This window comes from Lemur catta, chromosome 19 (genome assembly GCF_020740605.2).
Source record: "Lemur catta isolate mLemCat1 chromosome 19, mLemCat1.pri, whole genome shotgun sequence".
Taxonomy (NCBI): Eukaryota; Metazoa; Chordata; class Mammalia; order Primates; family Lemuridae; genus Lemur; species Lemur catta.
Window position 1 is genome coordinate 17896534 of NC_059146.1, and position 27890 is coordinate 17924423.

The following is a 27890-nucleotide window of genomic DNA, read 5'->3' on the forward strand; positions in this document are numbered from 1 at the left end:
TAAACTGGGAAGCGATATAATCCGTGATCAGATTTGTTTTAGATAAACCACACCCACAGCTGTGACGTCATGGAAAGAACACTCAATTTTTTTCCTCCTGTCAGAATAACCTGTGCGTAGGTCTCAGATCTGCCATTTTAAAACTAGTAGTGTTAAATATAAATGTCAAGTATTATTATTCAGTTGATCCTAATGGCACCGCTTGTTAGCAGGGAGAAAATGTTGGGGCATGTTAATAAGATTTTATGTTAAACTACGGTCGATCTTGCACCGAGTTCAAAAAAAAAAAAAAAAGTTTGTTGGTGAGTGGGACACCCCCTTCGCCCTCCTTGGGTGGTGGCGAAGAGCCTGGCCAATTATTTTAAAGTCTTTACAAGGCTGGACGTGTGGTGGAGGAACCTGCTGGGATTCCTCAGGGTTTCTGTTTTTCAAGATTTTAGGCTGGCTCCTAGGTACTCTTAGAAATTTGTTAAAATTATCGTTCTGAGCACCCTTGTAGGATCCTCAAGAAAAAAAAAAGAAGAAAAAGAAAGGAGTAAAATAATTACGGCATCGCCAACAGGATCGTATTTTCCTGAAGGTGGCTAAGCTGCTGTCTTACAGGAACCACAAAACGGAGGGTCCCGGGCAGCCCGGAGGACTGACAGTGACACCGCCACGCCGGCGGTAAAGCCTATTTTGATCCCCGCCCTGTTCCTCTTGCTCCTCCTAACCCCTTCCCCCTTCGCCAATTCCGGTACAGAACTTTAAAAATATTCTTCCCAGTTGAAACGTAGGACCAATTTCGTGAACACCATCCGGGATGGTGAACATGGCGGCGGCCGTAGGGTGTCTCGGTCGAGGTAAGGCAGGGTGCTGTCTTGCAGGGACAATAGCTCTGGCACGGAGTTTCCAGTTGCAGCAGAGTGCAAACCGGGCTGTTCTAGGCGCACGTCTGCTGTGGATGCTCCACATGCCTCGTGATCTTTCTGAGCTTTAGGTTCTCCTGAGGGTCCTACTAGTTACAAGCGACCTTGCCAGGGATTTCAATTCCTGGAACCGTCCACGGCGGGGGGCCGAGGAGGAATGCACATTGACACCCTCCAGCCAACCCTGGGGACTGCAAGGACAAGGTTCTATTCCCGATACTGGCGGTGTGGGCTGGAGTTTGATATGTGAAGTGAGTTATGGTAAGGGAAAGGTATAATAGTACATTTGAATTGCTTTCGTCTGTAAACTTTAACAGTTTTCAAAGTGCTATTGGTGCTTTCTGAATGACATCGTTGCAGGCAATTCCAGTTCTACTTTTAGACGTTGTCTAATTTGGATCAACGTTTATCATTTGGGGACTAATTCTGTAGCGCTTCTGGGTAGCACCTCTTTTCAGCAGTTAATAAAGTCCGATTCGTTATCTAGGATGACAGCCCTTGTTTGTACAATGCTTTTTTGATTTTGTTATGTTTTTGAAGCGCAATGATCTATACTGTCATTTAAATTAGGTTTTTTTAGATAAGTGGCAGTGGAAAGACTGAAGCTTGCTCTCCTACGCCAGTGATTTTTGTTTTTGTTTTTTTAATTTAAAACACTGCATCACAGTTTTCTTTGTGAGCTTCTCACAGGAAAGCTCAGTGGCAAGACCAGCCATTACTTGGGATCATTGTTGCTTAGAAGTTAGGGATGCCAAGGGATCACCACAGACTCTGATGACCAAGGGAGCAAACCAAAATGGATATTGTTACTGAAAAGAGATCAATGGCATATATTTTCATGTATCTTTCATGACAGAAATCCCATGAGACAAAACCAAAGAAACCAAAAAGAGAACTGAAGATTATCATTCTTGTCACATTTTCTTTTCTTGTCTTCCAGGGTACCTCATTCTCTTAATTTTCTTCCTGTTTGACTTATCTTTCCTTCTCCCATTACTTGTCTAGTTCCTCCTCCTCTCTTCAGTCTCTTGCCTTGAAGTGTCCCAGGAACTAGGATTCTGTCTTCATTCTCACCTGTTCTGTATCTAAATTCACTCCTTCGGCTATCAAATTTATAGCTGCAGTTGGTACCCCTCTCCTGAACTTTAGATTCTTATACTCATCTGAGTATTCTATTATAGATCTCCACACTTGGATAGCTTATCAGCACCTCACAACTGTTTAAAATCAAACTCATTATCATAGCCTGCAGTCTTTCTCATCTGATTCGATGTCAGCTCCATCCTTTCAGTTGTCCAGGCCAGAACCCTAGAATATACTTGACTCATCTTTTTTTTTTTTTTTTTTTTTTTTTGAGATAGGGTCTTGCTCTGTTGCCTATTCTAGAGTGCAGTGGTGCCATCATAGCCCATTCCAACCTCAAACTCCTGGGCTCAAGCTATCCTCCTGCCTCAGCCTCCAAGTAGCTGAGACTGAGACTACAGGTGCATACCACCGTGCCTGGCTAATTTTTTTATTTTTTTAAGAAATAGGGTCTCGCTTTGTTGCCCAGGCTGGTCTTGAACTCCTGGGCTCAAATGATCCTCCTACCTTGGCCTCCCAAAGTGCTAGAGTTTTCTTTTTTTCACACTTTACGTTAAATAGTTGGTAAATCCAGTTGGCTTTTCCCTCAAAATAAATCCAGATTCTGACATCTCATTACTCCACTGCAACTACCCTGTTTCAAGCTACTACTGTCTCTCACCTGGATTTCTCAACAGGTTACTGTCAATAAATAGTGAAATTGGACCTTTAAGAACTTAAATCCTGTTACTCCTATGCTCAGAACTCTGCAAAACCTTTGTATTTTTCTAAATCCAGACTCCTTAGAATGGCCTATAGCTGTACTGTCCACTTTGTTAGCCACTATTGAGCATTTCAAATGTGGCTAATCCAAATTGAGTGTATTCAATACATAATAGATTTTGAGGGCTTAGTACTACAAGAAATGTAAAATATCTCAATTGTATTAATATTTTTTACATTGATAATGAAATAATATTTTGAGATATATGCTATAATAAAATATATTATTAATTTCACTGTTTCTTTTTACTTTTTTATTGTGTCTGTTAGAAAATTTAAAATTATACGTGGCGCATATAATTCCATCACTGGCCTACGGTCTTCCACATCATCTGGTGCCAGCTCCCCTCTCTGACTTCTCTAATTCTCCTCCTTCACACTCATTCTGCTGTAGCCACACTGGACTCCTTGTTTCTTAAAAACACCAAGAACACTCCTGCCTTGGGATCTTTGGCCTGGAACACTTTTTTTAGATATTTGCTCAGCTACTTTTCTCATTTTTTTCAAGTCTTTTTAATGAGGCCTGTCTTAACCACCTTACTTAAAATTGCAAACGACTTTCCCCCTGACTCAATCCCTTTTATCCTGTAGTCCCTCCCTCCCCCAATATTATGTTTATTCATATTGTCTTCCCTTCACTAGAATGCAAACTCTATGAGGGTAGGGATTTTTGTCTGTTTTGTTCATTGATGTATACTAAATGCTTTAAGCAATGCTAGCCAATGTTTCATTGGCACATTCATTGTTGAGTGAATGAATGAAGAAGTAGATCATCAAAAAAATGTCCCCCCTTCCATGTGTTGTAATGGATAATATTTAAAATAATTTGAATCCAGTTTTTGCTCTCACTTGTTTAAATTCCCTTCATTCAACAGCTGTTTATTGAGTCTCCATTTGCCAAACACTCTGCTAGGTGTTAGAGATATAATGATGAATGAGCTATATACGTTCCTGTCCATGGTGCTTACCATCTATTGAGGAGCAGACATTAGTTGGATGATTATTTCTTTAATTACAATTTTCCTAAGTGCTGTGGAGGAAAAGTACAAGATCCCATAAGAGTGTGTATGAGAGACACAATGTATTCTGAGTCTTCAGGGAAGACTTCTGAAGTTAAGTAGAGTCCCTGAAAGATAACTGGATTACTATGAATTAGTTGTGAAGGTGGTGCTGAAAGTGGTAGGGGAAAATGTCACAGATGGAAGGAAGATTTTTTTTATGAAATAGGGTGTGTTCAAGTAACCGATAGGAGGTGGGTGTATTTCAAGCATGGTGAGTATGAGGGAGAATGGTGTTAGATAAAGCTCACTAGATAGGTTAGAAGTAGCTATTGGAATACCTTTGGTAAGAATTTACTTTGTTCAAAGAGCCAAGTGAAGCCATTCAAGGGTTTCATGAGATTTTCATTTTTAAATGATCTTTGCTAATAATAGGTGGAAAAGAAATGGAGAGGGCCAGGAGTAGTAGAAGAGAGAACAATTTGGAGGCTGTTGCAGTAATCCAGGTGGTAGATGATGGTGGCCTGTACTATGGTGGTTGTAGGGGGAAGGCAAAAACTAGACGGATAAGATCTTCCAGGGAGAGTGAGGATTATACAGTCAGGTCAGAAGGCAGTTTAGGATTGATCCCTGGGAAACTCTAACCTTTCAGTATCAATTATAAGAGAATAAGCTATTAATAGCAAAGAAGATATAGTAGTTTCCATCTCATTGCCAAAGGGTGGGAGAGACTTTTAAGAATTAGTGCAAATTTAGATAGGTTCATAAGTAGCTCAGGAAGTTCTGAGGGCTATTTTCTCCGAAGTAGCAAGTAAGGTTATCTGCTAAGAGTGTGGGGAGAAGAAATGTTTTAAAGGATATAAAATAATACATGTAGACAAATTGACTACGGAGATATCGAAAATACAGATATCATGGGCTAATAGTACTACATAAATAGTGGTATTTTTATAATTTGGTTTCTTTAAGTCTGTAGCAGTTTGATAGATTTCTATTGAGAATTTTAATTTCTGGTTGTCATGATTGGGGATTCTAAATAGTGGTTGATTTTTTTATAACAGGTTGCAATTGATCTGTTCAAGAAATTTTTGTTTGTTTCCCCAAGAGAATTATTTTGGGATCCTCTAAGGTTGTTGGGTTCTTGTTTAGTACAATTAGAATTATTTGGAAGTGCTTGCCAAGCCTTGAATGGATAATTGCTTGTTTTTTCATTTACCATATGTGGTTTTTCAAGATAGCCAGTTTCTTTAAAAATGTGGAGCATCTTCTCCTAGTCTATTGCATACCAGAACTGGATCTTTTCATTTATTTCATTTTTTCTTCCTAGCCATTTTATTCCCTTGTGGCTTTTCTGCCCCCAAAGAATTCCTAACAATAAATAGGTCTCCTACACTGTCTCAGTTGTCACTCCTGTGTGTTCACAGAATTCACAGTTTTGGTGATTATCTTGTACTTCAATTTGGAAGATTAGAGATGAAATTGAGTTGTTAGGCATGTGGCTTTTTTTTTTTTTTTTTAAGAGATTCGCTCTGTCACCTGGGCTGGAGTGCAGTGGTGCAATCATAGCTCACTGTAACCTCCAGCTCCTGAGCTCAAGCGATCCAGCTCAGCCTCCCAAACAGCTAGGACTACAGGCATGTGCCACCACGCCTGGCTAATTTAAAAATTTTTTTTTGTAGAAATGGGGATCTTGCTATGTCACCCAGGCTGCTCTTGAACTCCTGGCCTCAAGCAATTCTCCTGCCTTATCCTCTCAAAGTCCTGGGATTACAGACCTGAGCCACCATTTGCCTGGCTGGCATGTGGCTTTGATGACATTCTAGAGCTGATAAGGAGGAGTGGACCACTGGAACATTTGGAGATGTGCGTCCCTAACAGATATTACATTGAATGCAAGGGCCCTGAGGCAGGAATTACCTTAATTTGTTCAAGGATAAGAACAAAGGCTGATAGTATATTTATTTTTACAGTTCTGTAGCTTTCCATATAGAAATATGCCACAATGTATTTATCCATTCCACTGTAGATAAATATTTGAGTTCTTCCCTGTAGTTCTGCTACTACAAACAATGGTATGATCATTCTTGTGCATGAGTCTTAATACGTGTGTGCAGTATACATACCTAGAGGTGGAATTGCTGCATCATTGAGATGTGCATACTCAGCTTTCATACGGCAACAATGCCGTATTGTTTTCCAAAGTGGCATTCCAATTCACACTCTTACCCTTACTTGACATTTTCAGCTAACCTTGACTTTTTTTAAAGGTTTGTCAATCTGATATATGTAAACTAGTGCTACATAAATTACCTGATCTACAAAGTTTTATCTGTCTACAATAAGATTACAACACTACACCTTTGATTGAGAAAGTTTTGTGAAAAAAAATATTGACAGCTGAACCAAATTATATTTAGTGATGTGGTTGATTTTCATGCTGATGTAATCTTAATTTGGTTGCAGACCTATAACAGGCCTACTGATCACCCTTTAAGTAACGCTGATATAAAATGATATTTTATTGTGGTTTAAATTTATATTTACCTGATTACTAATGAGGTCGTGCATATTTTCATATATTTATGCATCATTTGTGTTTCCTTTTCAGTTAGAAGCCTGTTCATTTCTTTCATTCATTTTTTAATTGAGTCGATTTTTACATATTCTGAATATTAATTCTTTGTCAGTTATACATGTTGCTGATACATCATCCTAGTTTTTGGTTTGTCTTTTCATTTTCTTTAAAGTATATTTAATACAGAGGTTCTTAACACTAATGTAGTCACTTTTTGTTCAGTACTTTTGGATGTTGTTTGTGAAATCCCCAAGGCTTCCTCCCTAAAGGTCATAAAGATATTTTTCTGTATTCTGAAAGCCTTTAAGTTTTGCCATTCATGTGCAAGTCCATCTTGATTTTATTATTTTGTGTGTGGTGTGAGATCCAGATATGGTGCTGGGATCCAAATATAGTCTTTCCTTTATGGAAAATTATTTGTCTTAGCACCACTTATTAAATTCTTTGCACAGTGATTTGCAATAACATCTCTGTCATATTTCAGATATCCATATATCCATGGGTCTAGTGCTGGGCCATTTGTTGTTTTATTAGTCTGCCTTTCTAATCTTGTGCCAATACCAAAGTATCTTAATTACCATAACTTTATAACAAGTTTTGGTCTCTGGTAGGGCAAGTCTTCCACTTTGTTCTTATTTTCAAAAGTACTCAGGCAACTCTGTGAATGTATTATCTATTTTAAAAATGAAAAAATAAAATGTAAATTATTTTTAAAAATTCAGAAGTACATATACATATTCCCTAATAGTGGAGAGTTCACATACTCTTTTGAGCCTGAACTAGATTAAGGTTAAAATAAATAAAGATAAAATTGTTTAAATAATAGATGCGTTTCCCTGCTTTTAGTTTTGAGAAGTGTGGTTTTCAGTATTACATTTTTTAAAGAATGATTAAGAATCACAAAATATTGTGATTTGAAAATACTGATTTTTAAAATATAAAAAATTATCACTATAATGATTATTTAATGTTAATATTTTATACGTTTTTCCTTTTTAAGTCTTGAGACATCATCAAAGGCATTGTCTTTCCAAGATGGTTTGTCAGACATCTCTTTATCCTTGTTCTATAAACGTTCAGGTGCCCAACAGACATTTTGCTGCTGCTAAGAAGTAAGTATTTATTTTTTAGTTATTATTTCATTTGCTACCATTTAAAATTTTGGTTAAAAAGCATGCTTAGTTCCATAAAGACTTACAGGGACATACAGTTGTAAAAGTTTATCGTCTTTGCCACTTTGACCTTATAATCCTGAAGGAAAGATAAGACATTATAATACTTAACATTTATTGAACACTGACATTCAATAACTGACTTAATACCCATAGCAACCTTATGAGGAAACTATTGGTGTTATGCTCATTTTATAGAGAGAGGAAAATCATGGTACTAATAGGTTATATAACCAGCCCAAAGTCAGAGAGCTAGTAAGTGTTAGAACTTGGATTTGAATCCAAGGAGTTTAGTTCCAGAGCCTAAGCTTTTTCCAGTATGCCATACCTGCCTTTTTAGGACAGAACCTACTGTTACAATTAATGAATTTTAATTAAGGTGTACTATGTGTGTTTGAGTATGTGTGTTTATGTGGTTCTTTTTGCTCTTTAAATTACATTTTTTCCTCTTAGGCACTTTTTATAGATCAAATGTTCTAGGATTACCTGTACTATGATTTCATATTAGAATTTCAGATTTGCATAATATATATTAGGATTTAAATTTATATTGTTTAAGGTAGAGAACATGTGAAAACCTAAAGGAATGAAATTTGTTCTTCCAACTTCTGATTACCAAGAGCAGAAACTGGTTTCTTATTGGAATAAGAACTAATGCTTTTTCCCCGTGATACTGCCACCATCTTGTTGAACTGAATGGCAGTGTGATAGCCCGACTGAAATATGGCACTGAAAGGCAGATATTGGCTAAACTCTCAGGCTCCTATCTTGTAGCACCTGGTTGCAGGGCACAGCACTAATTGTTGTTTTTCCCAGGTGGCTCTGATGTTAAGGAAGTATAGAAACAGAGGGATGGTAGTTTACATCATCCTCTTCCTGAATACCTTCTTCCTTAATGTCACCATTTTTGAAACTGAAGAAATGGCTCAGAGGGAGTTATAAGATGCTGAAAAGCTGTGGAGTAATAATAGTTAAAATGTACACAATGCTTTCTTTGTGCTAGACACTATACTAAGCACACTACATATATTAATTCATTTAAGCTTCCTATAATGGCTCTATAAAGCACAGATACTATTATAAGTGTTTTACAGGTAAAGGAATGGAGGCCCAGATATTAAGTAATATGTCCAAGGTTACATAGCTAGACTGTGTTGGAGGGTAGGGTCTGAAAAGCACATGGAGTTCAATCTACAAAAATCTTACTTCATGACCATATTTGCTAGAATATAGTCCTTAGGTTATGGGATGCCCAAAATGAAAGCTAAAGTGTGCAGTGTTTTTGGTGAATTTGTAAATTCTCAGTTGTTTAATGTATTCTTATTTCTATAAACCTAACTGAATATCAGGCAACTGTGCCACAGTAGTCTCTTTTATTTATTTATTAATAGCACACTTTGTTGAGCACCTACCATATGCCAGGCATTGTGCAAGGTGCTGGTGATGTGAAGATAAGCACATGTTCCCTTCCTCTTCCCTTGAGGATTTCATAGTAAGCTGACAGCAACATAAATAATTGCTTTTTGTTTTTAAATTAATTAAAATGAACCCTGTGAATAGATAAAAGATAGTCATGGTAAACAATTTAAAAAGTATAAAGGGTATATAGTAAAAGTAGGTCATCTTCTCACCCTTGTCATTTAGCCACTCAGTTGCCATGATTTATGCATATATAAGTACATGACTATATTATTTTTTGCATAAGTGGTAGTGTACTATACACCATGTTCTGCATCTTGCCTGCTTTTAAGTTAACAGTATATCTTGGAAATTGTTTCATATGGTGCTATTTAGTCATTGTAACTGTATTTCATTATGTGAATGTACCATAACTTATATAACTATTTCCCTACTGATACACATTTATCTTTTCAGTCTTTTACTATTACAGATGATCCTGCAGTGAATAATCAAGCATATAGATCTTATCAAATTTGATGAATATATTTGTAGTATAAACTCCAACAAATAGAATTATTAGGCCAAAAGATGTGTACATTTATAATTTTGATAGATAGTGCCTTCATAGATATCTTGCCAATTTATATTCTTACCAGCAAGTATTATTAGAATGTCATTTTCCCACATGTGATATAGTCAAATTTTTTTATCTTTGCCAATTTAACAGGTAATAAATGGTATCGTTATCATTTTAATTTATATTTTATTATTATTGAGGTTGTGTACCTCTTCATATGTTTAAGAGACATTTATGTTTTTACTGTAAATTTTCTGTTTATGTTCTATTTCCATTTTTTGTTGTTGCTGAGTAGAAGCTCTTTATAAATTAGCACATGTCTGTCTTCACTTTACTGTTTTGACTGTCATATTAGAAGAATAGGACCAAGTGCTATGGGATCACAGATGAAAGTTCAGTTAATTCTACTGGGGGAAGAGTAGGGCAAGAAGTATTTGAGCAGGGTCTTGAAAGATAGAATTTTGCGGGGAATTGGGTGAAGTATTTCAGTGGTACAGGGGCATGAAGAGAAATGATATGGATATAAATACAATATGACATGGTTTGAATACAGGATGAATAGCGATGTGGCAGAAATAGTGCCTGAATTCTTGTTTGTTGTTGAGAAGTTGGAGGAGTACTGCTTGTACCAATTTATATCCCCACCCAGGAGTGAGTGAAGAGTATCCAGTTTTACACATTCCTAACAACCCTGGATATCATCAGTCTTTGTGTTTCTTCGCTGTATTTCTGATTTACGTCTTTTGCTTGTTTTTCTGTTGGGCTGTTTATCATTTTCTTTCTGTTTTGTGAAAGTATTTGTTTATTAGAGATATTAATTATTTTAAGACTATTTTATCTTGAAATTTTTCATTTATTCTCAAGAAATTTTTCATTTTATATTTTCCCAAAATTCTACTGCAGTACAATTTACAAGTACTTTTTGCTAACCCAAAAAGCCTAGTACAAGAAATAGGCATACTTTAAAAAAACTATTTATAAGCAGATGATTTTTTCATGTCTGACAATGAGTTATTTAGTAGCTTGATGAGAATCATAGTATTCATAGTTTTAGTTATACCATTATTTTTTAATGTACTGACTATAATATACTAAAAAATAGTTTTCTTCATGCGTAGTGTTTTAAAAATCAGGATCTGAGATAGGGCAGAGGGGCACATGCTGGCTTCTCTCTTGTCTTTGTCATTCTGGGTCTCCCCATTCCCCTGTGTCTGTTCAGCATATCCTCTATTTGCTAGTAGCAGATCCTGGTTAAAAAAAAAAAAAGCCCAGTAGGTTATCTAAATCTGTTTCTGTCTTGACAGTGGATTTTCTTCTTGCTTCTTTGTGTATCTCCGAATTTTTTTATTGAATGCCAGACATCTTGGGTAGAACAGTAGGGCCTGAAGTAAATAGTATTTATGCCTGCAAACGGGCATGGCTCTTCATCTGTCAGAGTGTTGAGTCAGTCTAGTCAGGGGTTGAGCTAGGGTTTGGTTTTGTCATTGCCATGGTTACCACCAGCTTCAAATTTTTGTACAGTTATCTTGTGCTTAGGGTGGGGGCTGGGTTGCTGGAGGGTTTTTCTCAGTGTTCCTGCTCAGTTTTCCGCCTTCCCTGTGCAGCTGCGCCACAGAGGGGAGTCACCCTCTATACTCTTGTCCCCTCCCCTGGCAGTAGACTGCTGTTGCTTATTACTTAGTGCTTGCTAGGCTGGGATGGGTGGGGGGAGGGATTCTCTTGTCTAGATCTAGCCTTGGTCTTAGGCAGGCTCAGTGTGACTGGAGCTTAGGGATGGAGCATTTCTGTCCCTTTTCCCCGTGGTACTGTGTATCTGTTGCAGGTCTCGTGGGGAAGTATCCTGGCCCTTCCCTAGCTGGATTGGTATAGGATACTGGGGTCAGGACTGTTTCTTGCCCTGCTTCCAGGCGTAGAAGTTTTTGTGGGGATATTTTTTCTTCTTTTTTCCTCCAGACGCAATGAGCGTTTACCTGTGCCTTTTCCTCCATGCCCGCACCCTCTGGGGAAGCTTTCTAGTCTGCTGCCCTGCTCCAGTCTTTCCTGGGAGCATCTGGTAGGAGGTGCATGGAAAAGAGCCTGTGAATTGAGTGTGAACCGCCTGTGTGTCTGTATCTCCCAGGGGCTTATACTGTCACGTTAGCCCTAAGATTTTAGCTGATCGTTTCTTACCTGCTTGCCTTTCTCTCATGTTCTGCCACCGGGGAGACTGGTGGGGGTTGGGATAGGGACTGACTCTCCTTGGATTTCAGGCTACTTGGTTTATCCAGCTCTTTCTCATTGTTAATGTTCTTTCCAGCTTTTACATTTTAAGTGGAAGCAGAACTTGTGCGTTTAGTTTAAAGGGTAATGAATAAACCAGCATCAGAGATGTTGGTGAATTCATTTATATGATTACACTGAGAAATAAGAGTTCCAGACATTTCCATTCCATTAATATATGCCCTAGGCATTTTCGCTTTAGTTTTATCGAGTTCAGTTTAGTTTGACAGAGGCTGTATGATTTATGTCCAGCTAATTTCTCAATGTAAAGGATTCTTCAGCCTTAGAAGGACTTGGACTGGTCTCTTGGGCGTCACAGATTTTTTAAATCTTGGTTTATTGGGTATGACCCATGGAATTATTTTTTCTTTCATGTTTTTGGAGGTGGGGACAAATGAAGCAGGGAGAAAGTTATTACTTGAGTATAATCTCTTATTACTCATTTAATCTGTGTGGTTTAGTTACCCAGGTAACTACAGCTAAATTCTGTTCTCTTTGATTTAGACTGCCAGGTGTTTCTCCTCCACCTTCCCAAAAATCTTTCTAGTATGATTTATTTTATTCTCTGGGAATCACAGCATTTACACTCTCCCGACAGAACTTGTTCACATAAGCTCTGAACAACAAAGTTCCTCTGAATGTGAATCTTGTGAATAAAGGTAGACATTTTTTGGAGGGCCATGAAAAACAGGCTGCAGGTCTGTGAGGTTATTTATTATTGAAGGAGTTTGTTCAATCGCAGTGTTTTTTCCCCAAAGAATGCATTCTTCTTAGAGTCCTATTTGATCTATGTTACAACGATGTTACACTTTTTTTTGTTTTACAAGTATTTTCACTGAACCACTTCAAATATTTTGTGAAACAAGTTTCAAAGTATAAATAAATAAATTGCTATATACCCAACTCAGTCTCTTTATGTATCAGACTTTTATTGGATTTTGCAAATATTAATTTTAAAAGTTTTATTTCAGCCTGAGAAGTTCATATTAATTGCAAATTCAATACACAGATTCAAGTATGATTGAAAACTTAGTGGTGAAATCTGCGTTTATTTACTTCACTTATGTGAAGTAAGTCTGGAGGGCATAGCTAGGACATTTTGTTTATTTTAAATAGGAGAATTTATTCCTAAGATAGGCTCTCCAGGCTCCTCCTCCTTCTGGCTTCTCTGCTTCTTTACTAAATATAAAGTAAAAATGTGGCTTCTCCAGTTTGGAAGGTTTCAGTACTTGTGGAGTCCTTCCAAAGTAGCTATCGTGATGTGTTACATACATCCACTTGGGCACTTGCTTAGACTTGTCATCAGTCCAGAAGGACACCTGCACCCCATTAAAAATGAACATTGTCATTATCTGCTATTCTGTTGAATTGCTCATTAGCTGGGAGGATACTATTACTAGTGGTAGTAATAAGGATTTATTGAGTGCTAAAAGTGAGAATGGAATTATATGTTGGATTGGCTTTTGAGGTCTTTTTAAAGAAATTTATTCTAATGTCATTCATTTCTTTCACATAAATTTTATAGGACCCCATATTTGTTTTCTATTGCTGCCATAACAAATTACCACAAACTTTGAAGCTTAAACAACACAGATTTTTTATTTTACAGTTATGTAGGTCAGAAATCTGACATGGTTCTCACTGGGCTAAAATCAAGGTGTTGGCAGTTCCTTTTTGGAGACTGTAGGGGATAATCTGTTTCTTTTCCATTCCCAGCTTCAAGAGGCCACCTGTATACCTTGGCTTGTGGCTCCCCTCCTCCATCTTCAAAACAACTGCAGATTGCTTGAATTTCTCCAGTGTGATCTTTTCATCTCTGTCTGCTGCAGCTGGGGAAGGGGAATGGCTCTCAATTTTTAAGGATTTATGTGATTAGATTGGGCCCACATAGATAATCTAGGGATAATCTCTCCATCCTGAGGTCTTTAACCTTAAACACATCTGCAAAGTCCTTTTTGCCATGTAAAATAATATATACACAGGTTCTGGGGATTAGGATATGGATATCTTTGGGGCCATTATTCTACTTACCATAGAACTCAAACATTTTTCCAGAATACTATTTTACTAATTTAAAACTTTTATGGTTTTAAGACTATAGGTATGATTTGAATTAATGCTGAGAAAATTATACAACTTATAGTTCTTTTTTTCTTAGCTTCAAACTCTTAACTGCAATTACCTGTTGAATATATTTTCTTAGATATTTTGTAAGCACCTTGTTAGCTTTTGCTGTAACAAACCACTTCACAATTATTTATCATTGCCTGCACATCTGTGGATCCCTGACCTAGGCTGGGTTCAGATGGATGTCTCTGATGATCTTGGCTGGATTTACAAGGTATCTATGAGTTTAGAGGTCAGCTGAGAATTGTCTAATGTATAATAGCTTAGGGCTCTGTGGAGGCAGCTCTGTTCCACGTGTCTCCTATCCTCGCTCCTACCTTTGGGTGGCCTAGGCCTGTTCTTCTAATGAAAATGGCAGAAATACAAACATAAAAGTGGAAGCAGATGAAACTTCTCATGGCCTAAGCTTAGAGTAGGGAAACTGTCACTTCTGCTTTATTCTGTCAGCCAAAACTAGTCACTTGGCCAAATCAAGGGGCTGGAAAATATACTTTTTAGTGGGAGGAACTGCAGTCACTTAGCAAAGGGGCTTGAATGGAGAAGGGGTGAAGAATTGAGACCAGTGATACAATCTACCACACGTGCAAACTCTGTATACCCCAAACTGAACCCCTCCTTTCACCAGAAACCTGTTTTGCTTTCTTTATTTCTGGTGTTAATCATACTACTCTATGCCTAGTCACTCAAGCCAGAAACCTAGGAAAGTATTTTAGAGTCTTTTCTTTCTCCTTTCCCTATCTTCAATATTCACCATGTAAATATTTCTCCAATCTATCATCTTTTCCAGCCTTATTACCATCACTGCTCTGGTTCAGGTTCTCATATCTTTTTGAGAAGAAAGGGAGGGAATAGTCTCTTAATTGTCTCCCATCCTGCTTCCTTCAGATTTATACTCTACCTAAAATACAGGTATTACTCCTGCTCACTGACTGCTCATTGCCTCCAGAGAAGGCCCTCTGTGATCTAGATTTTCCAGCCTTGCCTTCCACTCTTGCCTGCCTTCTACTTTACCCTTTTATTTTAGGAGTCAGCAAACTATGGCCAATTTTAGAACATTTTTGTTGCCCTCCCAAAAAACCCCATGCCCATTAGCCATCACTTCCCATTCCCTCAACCTCCTCTCGCAGTCCTAGACAACTGCTAAATCTATTTTCAGTCTCTATAGACTTGCCCAGTCTTTTTTTTTTTTTTTTGAGACAGAGTGTCACTTTGTTGCCCGGGCTAGAGTGAGTGCTGTGGCGTCAGCCTAGCTCACAGCAACCTCAAACTCCTGGGCTTAAGCGATCCTCCTGCCTCAGCCTCCCGGGTAGCTGGGACTACAGGCATGTGCCACCATGCCCGGCTAATTTATCTATGTATATTTTAGTTGGCCAGATAATTTCTTTCTATTTTTAGTAGAGACGGGGTCTCGCTCTTGCTCAGGCTGGTCTCGAACTCCTGACCTCGAGCGATCCACCCGCCTCGGCCTCCCAGAGTGCTAGGATTACAGGCGTGAGCCACTGCGCCCGGCCTAGACTTGCCCATTCTTATTATTTTGTATAAATGGAAACATACCTGATCTTTTGTGACTGGCTGCTTTCACTTAGAGTTTATGTATGTTGTAACATGTATCAGTATATCATTCCTTTTTATTGCTGATTAATATTCATTATAAGGATATACCACATTTTATGTATTCATCAGTTGATGGAAATTTGGGTTGTTTCTACTTTTTGGCTATTATGAATAATGCTTCTATGACCATTTGTGTATAAGTTTTTGTATGGACATATGTTTTCACTTTTTTTGGGTATATACCTAGGTTAACTCTTCCTTATCCTTCAAGAATTGACTTTGAGGTCATTTTTCCCAGAACTTTTCCCTAGCCTCCTATGCTGAATTAAGTGTCTTTTCTGTAAGGTTTTGATAATGCTCTCACAGTATTTACCACGTTGTATTAGCATCAGTGCCTTATTCAATTTATTCATGACTGCAAACAGTACAAAAGTTCACTTAATATTTGTTGAATTAGAAAAACTGTAAAGCAATCTATGCTTTTGAATTAAAATAAAAATTTTTAATTTTCTCTCTGCCTTGTATACATTAGCTTTTTTAAAAAAGTCTCAGAATACATATTGATATAACTATCTTGAATTGATCTTTTTTAAGGCCTGCAAAGAAAACAAAAAAAAGTGCTAAAGACAAAGCACCAGATGAGAAAAAAGAGGACATAGAGAAAATAAAGGCATTACCGTACATGGAAGGTGAACCTGAGGATGATGTCTATTTAAAACGGTTATACCCAAGGCAGATATATGATGTGGAGAAAGCTATTCACTTACTTAAGAAATTTCAAATTCTTGACTTTACTTATCCAAAGCAAGGTGTTTTTCTTGATTTGACATTGGATATGGCACTGGGAAAGAAGGTACGTAGACTCAGTTAAAATAAGTTTATTTGTGAACAGTGGCTGTATGAGTTAGTGTTTCTTAATGTTTAAAATTATTGCCTCTGTAATTTTTAGAAAATCTAATGTTCTTTCTGTATTTTAGCACGAAAAATATGTTTGTTTTTTAATTTCCCAAATATAAAATATTTTGAAAACACTCTGGAGAGTTGATGAACATATATCACCTATTTCCTGAAAGAGTCACTAGTATAAATTTCAACAAAAGTAGTGTTAAGTTAATTGAGATGTTACTGTAACTCTGGAAAATGACTTAAGCTTCCTGGGTGTCATGTTTCTTCTCTATAAATGAGGGCTTTGGATTAGTTCAGTGGCCTTCAGATTTGTTCCTTGGAGTCCCAGGTTGAGACTAAGTTTGCATGGGTGGGGTTCCAAGCTCCTCTCTCTTGCTTCAACCAGAGCCTCTCTGCTTTATCTGTTTATATATTGGAGTCTACAGAAGTCTATTGATTATAAAACTCTAAAAGCAGGGAAAACACTAGATTATTATTGAGGTCTATTATAGCCCTTAATTTTATAAGCTTCTTAAGAGATTTAATTTTTTTAGAAAATATATTTTAATTTTTATTCTGAAGATGCCTTTTTTGGCCAAGCTAGAAGTTATAAGTTTTTGAATACAATTTAACAACCTCAACAACAACAATAATAGAGCACCTAGGAGGAGGCAGCATAGTATAGTGCTTTGGGACATGAGTTCTGGAGTCAGATTACAGTATGTAAGGACCAGAATCCTGCCTTACCTTTGTTGAGTTTGGGCTTCTTTGCTCTTTGACCTTGGGTTTATTGCCTAACCTCTTCAAATCTCAGGTTTTTCATCTCTTTATAAAGGGAGCTAAAATGTTTAGTTCATGTTGTTGTAGTGGGGATTAAATGAGATAATGCATGTAAAGGACTTAGTAAGTGCTTAATGATAACAGTCAACATTTACTAAAAACTTTTCTGTGTACCAGCCACAATGCTAACTGCTTTGCATGCATTTTTTCATTTAATTCTATAATACTCCCAGAAGAGGAAGCTGAGGCACAGAAAATGAAGTAACTTGCTAAAGGTCATAGGATAGGGGCAGAGTTAATATTAAAACCAAGATCTGTCTCATTACTTGGTTCTCATTTATTAGAAATAGTTTATACCAGCCATATTACAATTTCTATTTTGTACTATAGTGTTATGTTAGTTCTTTTATTTTAAAAATTTTGTAGTGTTCAAGATGATCGCTTTCTCAGTCAACTGTTAATGTAGTTTGTAACAATGTCCTGTAGGACCACAAGCTTCATTTCATGTATGGAAGCCACTTATAAACTAATGACATTGAAAAGATACTATTGTCTTCCTAAGGCATTTTTTTTTTCTTCGCAGAGTTGCTTGTACAACAAGCCAGTGTTCTGAGAGGATGCTATTACTGTGATAGCTTACCAGTGAAAAATTTACTGAAACTAGTTGTGACATGTGAATGGAAAAGGAATGCCAGTCAATAAAACTAAGTTTCATGGCTGATATAAAGTGTGCTTAAGAATTTATGCCTTCTTGTCTGAAAAGAAATCCCTAAGAGGATGTCTCTACTCAAAGTTTTTCTAAAAATATTAATCTTTCAGTTTTATTAGGGGACAATCTCTTTTCTCTTTCTTCTAAACCTTAAGGCTACCCCCAGACTATGGAGGGCCTAGAACTTGTTTCCGTGTGAAATCTCTCTAAGAGATCGGAGCCTCAGTTCCTGATAGATCCCTAGTCAAAATGACTGAACAGATTGGTTCTGAGGCCCTATAGAATCTGTACCTGTGTTAGAATGCCTCAAATGCATGCCATTATTTATTTTGGATTTTCAGTTGACTTCCCAAATAAATCTGAAAGTGGTGGTGGTCCAGGTTGTTTCAAAGTAGACCCACTCAGAAGAGCCATTTAGTTTTGGCAGTCTGTCTTGGATTTAGGGTTTACATTTCCTGATGGTTTAGAGCCAATGATGGCAATTAGGGGTTACCTACTGGGCACATCAGCTATATATTTATTGTCTGTTGTTCAGCATGTCTAGCTGTAATCATGTCCTTCTTAATGGTGTTAGAAAATTACATGTTTTTTTTAAGAAAATTCAATTCAAGGTAGCAAACATTTATTGATATTCGTCAGATGGAAAGCATTGTATTAGGTGCTGGAAAGATATAGATATGCAAACACACTCATAAACTCATAATATTTGAGAGACTATGATGAATGATGTTGAGATAGAAGCCAAATGCCATGGGAGTACGAAGCTGGGAAGAAAGATTTAGATTTTTTATTATGGTTTCTCGAAAAAGAAATTTAATCTTTTTTGTGCTTTAAAATCGTAATCAATGAATACTTCTGGATCAATGGGAGGACATATGGTAGAATTAAAACACTAAAAACAAAATATGTCAGTTCTGGTTTTGATAGAATATGAGAGATATAGAAAAGATGAACTTCATAATTATTTTTCCCCTGTTGTATATTTAGAAAAAAGTGGAGCCATTTGCCAGTGTTCTTAGGTTACCATACCCATTCTCCTCAGAAGCCAATAAAGTTGCTGTATTTACGTGGGTGAGTAACTTTTGTCAACTATTTCTCTATCTCTCTCTTTTTTTAAGAGATCACAGTAATCAATGATGAGAACAACTGAATAAATAGAGAAAATCTTAACATTCACCTAGTCTCATTTTCCCCATTTGGAGCTCAAAGCAGTTAGATTATTTATTTCGTTATGTCACTAGTTTGAGAAAGAGCTAACTTAGAATGTTAATGTCATCATTACTAGTCCATCACATTGTTTCTCACAAGAAACCAAAGAGAAGTGTGGAATTTATCCTACTAACTCCTTCCTACTCAAACTTCCTTCCCCAAACAACAATAGGATTTTTGTAAAGCAACGGGACCACTTAGTGCTTCGGTGGCTCAGAAACTACTACTTTTAAAAATATGTAGTCTGGAAAGTTAAGAAAAAGTCAAGTATGTAGCAAATGTAATAATAAAGCACTTTGTCAGTCTTTTTGTATTATAAATGTTGGCTTATAATATGTTTATGAATTTGTTTTATGATTACCTATAAACTAAATTTGTTTTGAATATAATATCTTGAAGCATTTAATTGCAAATTGTATTTTCAATTAAAAATAAAAACCACAATTTTTATTATGAACTGTGATGTTATTTCTGACAAAATACTTGAAAGCAAACTGAATATGTTTAAAAATTGATATTTCAAACTATTGTGTTTTGGTAGAATGCATCAGAGGTTAAAATAGCAGAAGATAACGGAGCTGCTTTTGCAGGAGGAACTAATCTGATTCAGAAGGTACAGTGCTGTTTTCATGTTCATTAGGTATAGAGATTGTTCTGATATCTTTGCCATCCATTGGTTTATTACATGAAGAACGTAACCACTAGGCTCAGATCTCGTGATAAATGTTTAGTAGGGCTTTATGAGAACAAGGAAAAATTTTTCCTACTTTTTTCAGTTTCAAAATCAAGCTAAGAATAAACTATCCAGAGAGTGTCATATTGAATATACTTGATTTATATTAGAATGTTTTTTTTTTTTTTGCTTCCTTTTTGTCTATGAGAGTTTTGTGAGTAGATGGGAAAGGGCAATATGACTCTGGTTTTCAATGAGAGATTTAAAATGAAATCCAAAAGGTGGCACACATGGATATCTCTATTCATGTTTTGAAGATCAAATATTTGTTTTGCTTTTTTACAGTGAAAGCATGATTCACTTAGTAGACGACAAAGTATTGAATCCGACCTCTATAATATGGTGCTTTTGGTTCCTCTTAACTTTTACCCCCTAGTCAGTTCAGAGTGTTATAGGCTCAGCATGATAGAGCCAAATGATTATGTAGCCTGCCTTTAGAAAATAACAGAGCTTGTACAGCCTGTCTGAAAACAAGAACAAAAAAAATTTTTTAAAAGTTTGGAAGAAGAGGCATGGAGTTATTTTTGAAAACACAAAAGATTTTCCTAATATTCTCCAAAAGCTTCTCTTCTAAATATAATCATTTGGATTATGGAATTTTGGGGGATGGGGAGAGACAAGAAAAAGTGACTTGAAAATTTATCCTTTGTCCCATATTCATATTTCCATCTGGGAAACTTTTAACTGGGCTTATCCTTTGGGATATACAACAGTGCTTATTTGTTTTGTTCCACCTTAAAAATATTGTAAATTTGGGTGGGGATTCTGAATTTTTAAGATGAGTCTCCAGAATGATTTCTGGGAGCAGAACTAGTAGAAAATCTGAAGAGATCATGCTTTAATAGGAGTTCTAGGCCAAATTCAGAGGATGGTACACAGTTCTTTCTGATGTATCATTAGTTTTAATTTTTTAAATTAAATTTTTTTTTAATTATTAAAAAATAAACATACCACAAATGCTTGGGAATTTGGGAGTACAGCTTGGTCTCTGGAATCAGAGAACTAATCTTATTAAATTTGTATACTGTCTTCTATCTATTTTCTTTTCTTTCTTTTGAGACAGGGTCTCCCTCTGTCACACAGGCCAGGGTCAGCAGTACGATCATAGCTCATTGTAACCTCAGACTTTTGGGCTCACGCAATCCTCCTGGCTCCAGCCTCTTGAGTAGCTGAGACTATAGGTGTGTGCCACCACCCCCAGCTAATTTTTAAATTTTTTGTAGAGATGGGGTCTCACTGTTGCCCAGGCTGGTCTCGAACTCCTGGGCTCAAGAGATCCTCCTGCCTTGGCCTCTGAAAATGTTAAGATTACAGGTGTGAGCCACAGTGCCTGGCCCATCTGTTTTCTTCCTGTAAGCACAAGAGTATCTTGTAGAACTGTTACAGCCACTCCTCTGGTTCTCAAATGTTAAGTTAGAAATTACTTACTTCTCAAGAAAGAAATGGTAATGGAGCAGAAAGTGTTATGCAGCTGTATATTCAGAAAATGAAACATATCTCCTAAAAGCAAACCAAATAAGGAAGCCAAACACATTTTGAATTTTTTTGGTATATGAAATATTACAAGTACAGAATTTCTTTTTAGGGCCCCAGTGGTGATCTGTTGTTAGTGGGAACATGCCACCTATAAATCATCATCACGAGTATATTCTTGCAAGTTACCTTGTAAGAATTTGTTAAAGCTTGTCCATGTTATTTTTAGAAGGTATTCAGGTTATGAAGTAAATTCAATACAATTTTGCAAATAGTATCACACTGCGATTTTTAATTCATTCTTGTATTTTCAAATTAGTTTACTATTTTACTCAGCTCTTGTAAAATGTAAAGTAGGGTAAATTTACAGACCTTGTAGTGATTTCTTAGATAACACCTTTATTAAATTCATTTTACTTTGTTTGGAAATATCATATATATGCCTGCTTCTGAGAGATTTTAAAGTTTTTCATGTTTTTACTTGTCTCTCAGAGCATGATTTCCATCCACAGTTTTGTATCCTTCCAAAATGTGATCTTAAGGTTAATTATAGCGTAACTTTTAAACGTAATTTTAAACTTAAAGGAACATGTCAAAGAATTAATAAGGAAGGTCTTGGAATAGAAATCTCACATACAGTTCTTTGACATTTCAAAATTGCCCCTGCTTTTGTGTGTCCAGGGATGAACGCCCTGGTTCTAGAACAGTATTTCCTGTGTTTGAATTCTGGCTCTGCCTCTTATGAGTGCACAGGCTAATTGGTCCTCCCTGAGCTCTCAGTTTCTTTGCCTGGAATGTGTGGTCAGTGATAGGTACTTACTTTGTAAGGTTATTTTGAAGACTGTATGAACTAAACCTTGTAAAATATTTAGCAGAATACTTGGCACATGAGAAGTGCTCATTTAATGTAATTGTTATTGTTAAGGAGAGCATATTATTTAAGGAATAAAGGATTTGTAAAAAGAAAGAATAGTAACAGGAAGATAAAATTCCACAATCACTGCTTAATTTTGCTGGAGTTCAAGTTTTTAGGGTTCTCTGTGTAGCCCCAACCCAAGGTTTTGAATGGCATATTATGGTAAGATTTCATGCAAAAAGAATTATTGGTGAAATATTTGTTGTCAAGGCAGTATCATTCTAAAAAGTTGCTTAATTTTATAATCAACAAAATTTGTAAGTATATTATAGTAGTATAATAAATATTTTCAGTGCTTGCCTGAATTAATCAAAAATGTTTTCTAAAAATTGAATATTAATATTAATCCCTTTGCTCTGAGAATGGAAATAAAGTGTAGATAATAAACTATAAATGCACTTGTCTTTGATCACTCCCCCTCCTCTTTTATTTTTAGTTATTGGTGGCAAGGAGAATTTTAGTTTCAGTTCTTTGTGAAAATAATTATAGATTCAGTTCTCTTGATGCTCTAAATTTAGGAAGCTAGTCATTGGTAGTGAGTTTGGCAGCTAGTGCTTATTAATTTTGCATGTGACCTATTGCAAAACTTTTAGCTTAGAAGGTTTCTTCAGTTTTAAAAGGACATAAGAATTCAACTTTGTGGGATTGTGTGAACCATGTACATATCAGTGTGATGTTCTAGTTTATGACATTTTGCCTAGTACAACCCCATGGAAGAATTAAAACCATTAAGTATTTTTTTTACAAAATGGATGTAGCTGTTTTTAAAAGAAAACAGAAGAAAATGTTTTGCTTCTGATGGTTTTCATAATTGGTAAATGTCTTCATATGATCCTTGTGTTTGAAGAAAATAATTGTGCTTAATGTCTGTTTTCTGAATTGTAAGGCAAATTACTACATTCTACTTTATTCTCAGAAGAATAAAGCTTTTCATCTAATCTAATATTATCTTTTTTTTCTCATTTTCAGATTTTGGATGATGAAATCCATGTAGACTTTTATGTAGCTGTTCCAGAAATAATGCCTGAGCTTAATCCATTGAAGAAGAAACTGAAAAAAAGATTTCCAAAGCATACTCGAAGTAAGGGAGAATTCTTTGTATTATTTCAATATACTGTGAACAACTTTCATCTTAACTTTGTTCAGTTGGGAAACAAAGTTGTTAATATTTATGTAGAATAAATAGTATGTCTTGGTATTTGAGTTTTGTTTTATATGAGAACATGAGGATTTGATTCTTTTTTCCTTTGGCATTAATATTGGTAATCCAATATAATTTGAAAATGTAGTTACTTTATAATAATGGTTCTTTAAATTTAAATTATAGCCTAACTCCAAATAAATACAATGTATTATCTACCAGGTATGTTATCATCAGACTGTTATATTGACTTTTATACTTCTTTTTCAATTAATATGTATGCTCATTTAGTTAAGTATTCAACGTACATGTGAATGCTGACTTTGTGCATGGCTCTGCAGGTATTTTCCCTTAGGGAATTTTTCCATTATGGGTATTTTCCTTTAGGGAATTTTGCCATTATGGATATTTTCCCTTTAAGAAATCTCATAGAGCAATACGATTGCTACATAAAGAGCCATGTTATAAAGTGTGAAATATTATATAATAAATTCACAAGGTGCTATAAGTGTTCAGTGGAGGAGGAGTTTACATACAGGTGGGAAATCAGGGAAGGCATCATAAAAGAGGTGATGTTTAAACATAAAGGAAGTGACACTATTTGGATGAATTGATTAACGAGAGTATTATTTTGAGTACGAGAAATGTAGTAATCACTGGAGTAAGTCTAATTATAGGCCAAGTACAAAAAATATCAATTAGTTCTCTTTGGCTGTAGGGAATGGCACCCCTATATTGAAATAGAAGAGAATAATGGAAAATGATGTTGGAAAGGTAGATCGATGCCATATTGAGAAGTACTTTGAAGGGTGGGCTAATGAGCATGCACTTTTATTGCGTATTCAAAAGTAATCCCTTAGAAGTTTTTGAGGTGGAGAGTGACATAATCTGTTCTTTAGAGCTTTAATTTGGCAAGAGTTTGTAAGATGTATTGGCATGAATTGAAACTAGAGGCAGGGAGACCAGTTAGTGTGCAATTGCAAGAGACTAATAAAGGTCTTTATAATGAGACTAGAGTGAAGAAGACAAATGTCAAAGATACTAGGACTTTGCAACTAAATGTTTAGGAATGGTGAGGTTGAAGGGGAGAAAGGGAAGAATCAAATGATGCTGAGATTTTTAAGCCTAGGGACTTTTCCTAATAAGCAGTATCATTAATGGATACATTTGAGAAGAAAGGCAAATTCATTTGCCAACAGTGTTTTTTTAGGTAGTGCTAAATGTCTGGTGTAGATAGGTATTGTTTCAAATAAAATTTTGTAGTGTTAACAGAATAAATATTTAAAATTGTTTTAGTTGATTTGTCTTCAAATTTTAACTCTAGTTGAGCTAAAAAATCCTACTAAAATTGTTCATCCATGCTAGCCACTAACACTTGTCTGAATTCTAAATCATGGTCCGTAATTTAAGCAAATTCGAATGGATTCTCCAGTTCTTTTGTTGTGCTAGAGTTTTGTTTATTTTTGATAGCCTGTGGTAAATCACACATCTTTATTAACTATTGGACTGAGGTTTGACATTTTTTATTAGTGATTACCGTTACAGTAGTATCTTCTGTCATGGAATCATATTATTTCCTAGGTAAGACTTAAAACTGAACATTATTTTAAAAATTAAGCCAGAATTGCAGTTAAATTTGATGAAAATATTTGTCATAATTGTTTTTTGTTTCTAATTAAATTCAAGTTCAAATCAGAGCAAAACAAATAGTACTAAATATAGTCAAAACTGAAAGTGACTGTTTATCTAGCTCCTTACTTTGCATGGTGAACTGATTTTTCACAGACTTTAATTTTGTCACCTTTGTTACTTTATTCATAGACAAGTCTGTAAAACCCTATTTTTGGCTTCCATTTTCCTTTGCCTTGAGGGTTGGTTTTTTTTTATTACCATTATCATTGCAAAATTTAGGGCTATTATTTTTTTGTTTTTAAGTAACATTTCTTTATTCCAAATAACAAAAGTTTCCTGTTAAAATGTTCATTTTTATTTGTGCGCTTCACTTTATTTCTGCTTTTGTAATGAATCACAACTTTGCATATCATGGTCAAGTACCTAAGTATGCTTCCCCCGTGTTTGCTCAACAAGGCACCTTGAGAAAGTTTTTTCCCTTCTCTAACATTTTCTTTTCACCCCCACACGATCTGTTTAACAGCACTGGCAAAACATTTATGTTCTTTAAACATGAAGACAAATGATTAACCTGTCAAAAATGTTAAAACAGAATACATCAGATGTTCATTAGAACAAATGAAGCTTGAATTATGCATTTTCAGAGCTCATTCAGATTCTTGTTTAAGAACGTTTGATTCCCCTTATATCCAACAAAAGTCTTTAGGGTAAAATAGAAATTACATTTTGAGCAAGTGGATGAAATTAAAAAACAAACAAACAAGCCCCTGCAGCTGAGCTCATTAGTTTCCCGTTTTGTTTCAGTTTTACTAATGGGAGTGGGTGTGTGCACATTTTGCAGCATATTTAACACTGCAATTTTATTCGGTTTAATTGCTTACATAACTGTAGGCAAGTTCTCTATTTTTCAAATGCACATTTGGCTTGTTTTCTCAGTATTTCTTTTTTGTTTCATTAAAAAAAAATTTAAAGCTTGCTTTTTAAAATTTCTTGGAAGAAGAAAGTTTGCTTCATTTTGCTTATCATTTGGCTTTTTCCCCGCCCAATGTAAGTGCCCCTGAAATTCTTTTATCTCTAATATAGGTCTATTTTGTTGATTTTTAAAAAATTCTCTTTTTTTTTTTTTTTTAAGACTAGTCAAGTGCAGTAGTGAGGAGGGGGGAAAGTAAGAGAACAAGGAGTTCAATCTGTAACTGACTGTGAACAATCAAGTGAGATAACTCACTACCTTCAGACCAGCCGATTTTTAAAAAATTCTTATTCCTAATCTTATTTATCATTTACTAAACCAAAAATACTAACGTGAAAAATATCTTGACTTAATTTAGTTTTCTGTTACGCATATTAACGCATGGTAGGTACTGTGGCATATATGGAAACAGTTGAATTCTTTTAAGCCATACCAAATTATTGGCAGGTAAATGGGAAAGAGACATCTTAGAAAAGTAGAATTATACTAATACGTATTCCTCTTTACGTGTAGCTATTAGAAATGAACACCAGTGCTCTAGTCAGAGTCTTGTCCAAAGGATATTCACATCTACTGAGCAGGACACTGCTTTCTGTAAGGAAGTTGGTTGTATCATTCATGAGACTCATGGATGTCAAAATTCTTGACATTTAATGTGGAGTATTTTTAACTCAGAGACATGTACATTCGAGTATTGTTTGCATTATTGGAATGATCAGAGCTCTGATTATATAAGGAAAAATACTAAAACATAGAGAATTTTTGTAGGGTAATCAATTTAACATTAAAAAAAAAATCCCCCCCCCAATTATTAGTTTAAAAACTGTCCATATGTGAAAGACTTTATTAATGATTAGGTACTGTTGTAATTATCATAGATCAATTATGGATATATTACAGCTGGCTCTATTATGCTTTGTTTCCCTTGCTTCAGCCTTCTTGCTCTTCACACACTAAGTGCCTCCACACATACACACACTAAGTGCTCTTCACACACACTAAGTCCTCGTTAGGTCTCTGGACATTTGTCCCATGTATCTGTAGTGCTCTTTGCTTATTTGCCTTGCTCAGTTTCTCACTAAAATATCACCTAAACAGACCATCCATGACCATCCTATATAAAATATTAACTCCCATTTCCCATTATCACTAGATATCTCCTTATTATGCTTTTGTATTCTTTTTAAGACTTACCACTATGGGTACCTTGTGTTTTTTTATTTGTGGTTTGTGTTTAGATCCCCTCATTAGAGCAAGGTTGATTTTGTTTTGTCCACTGCTATATTCCCATTCCCATCCTATACTACATATTTGTAATATGTCTCTATAAATATTTGTGCAATGAACATTTAATACAGCATTCAGTTGTTAGGAGATATATAATTAAACAATGCAGCTTAAAATGGACTATTTATAATTTATAGATTTTTCTCAGATTAGAATAACTGTATTTATAGGAATCATTTACTATGTATGAAACCTTGGGTGTGATGGCTGTGAAGATAGACCAGGTCTCTGCTGTCATGGAACTAATAGTTTTGTTTTCTGCAGTAGACAAACTGGTTTGACTTTAGCATTTAATTATGCTCAGATGTCTCTAGTTAAACAAACAAAAAGCAAACCACAGCCTCCCTCCGCCCCCAGCCATATTTGAGTCAACTATCCTTTCTAGCTATAATCTTAGTTCTTTCTGTTGTTTTATGCCATTTTTCAAATAAGTAGTCTTTGGTGATTGGCTGTCTCCATTTCCTTATGAAGCATTATTCTTTCTTACAGCCTTTTCTTCCATAATTTAGCTAAAATGTTGCTGTCAGTTGTAATCACAGGTCTTTCTTTTGCCAGATTCAAAATGTTTCTGGAAACTTTCTTTTACATTTACAATCCTAACTCACCCCCTTTCTTGCTAACTATTCCTTGTCTCTCATGGTAAAAAAAAAAAAAAAAAGAGAAGGTACATCAGGGTGAAATACCTGATCATATAGTTTAGTATAGGTTATGTTCATTATGGAAATTGAACAGAGAGAAT

The 27890-nt window shown here is 35.7% G+C and overlaps 1 protein-coding gene across 2 annotated transcripts in view; it reads left to right on the top strand.

Annotated features, from left to right (window-relative positions):
• The first annotated feature begins 616 nt into the window (after nucleotides 1-616).
• Nucleotides 617-27890, top strand: part of MRPL1 (mitochondrial ribosomal protein L1) — a 52972-nt gene continuing 25698 nt past the window's right edge. The window contains exons 1-6 of one of the 2 annotated variants that reach the window (XM_045532881.1): nucleotides 617-842; nucleotides 7327-7438; nucleotides 16011-16269; nucleotides 18778-18861; nucleotides 19541-19612; nucleotides 23091-23202. In XM_045532881.1, coding sequence (XP_045388837.1) covers nucleotides 803-842; nucleotides 7327-7438; nucleotides 16011-16269; nucleotides 18778-18861; nucleotides 19541-19612; nucleotides 23091-23202 — 679 coding nt within the window. In that variant the 5' untranslated portion in view covers nucleotides 617-802. The remainder of the gene's footprint in view (nucleotides 843-7326; nucleotides 7439-16010; nucleotides 16270-18777; nucleotides 18862-19540; nucleotides 19613-23090; nucleotides 23203-27890) is intronic. The other variant, XM_045532882.1, reaches the window with a different exon arrangement.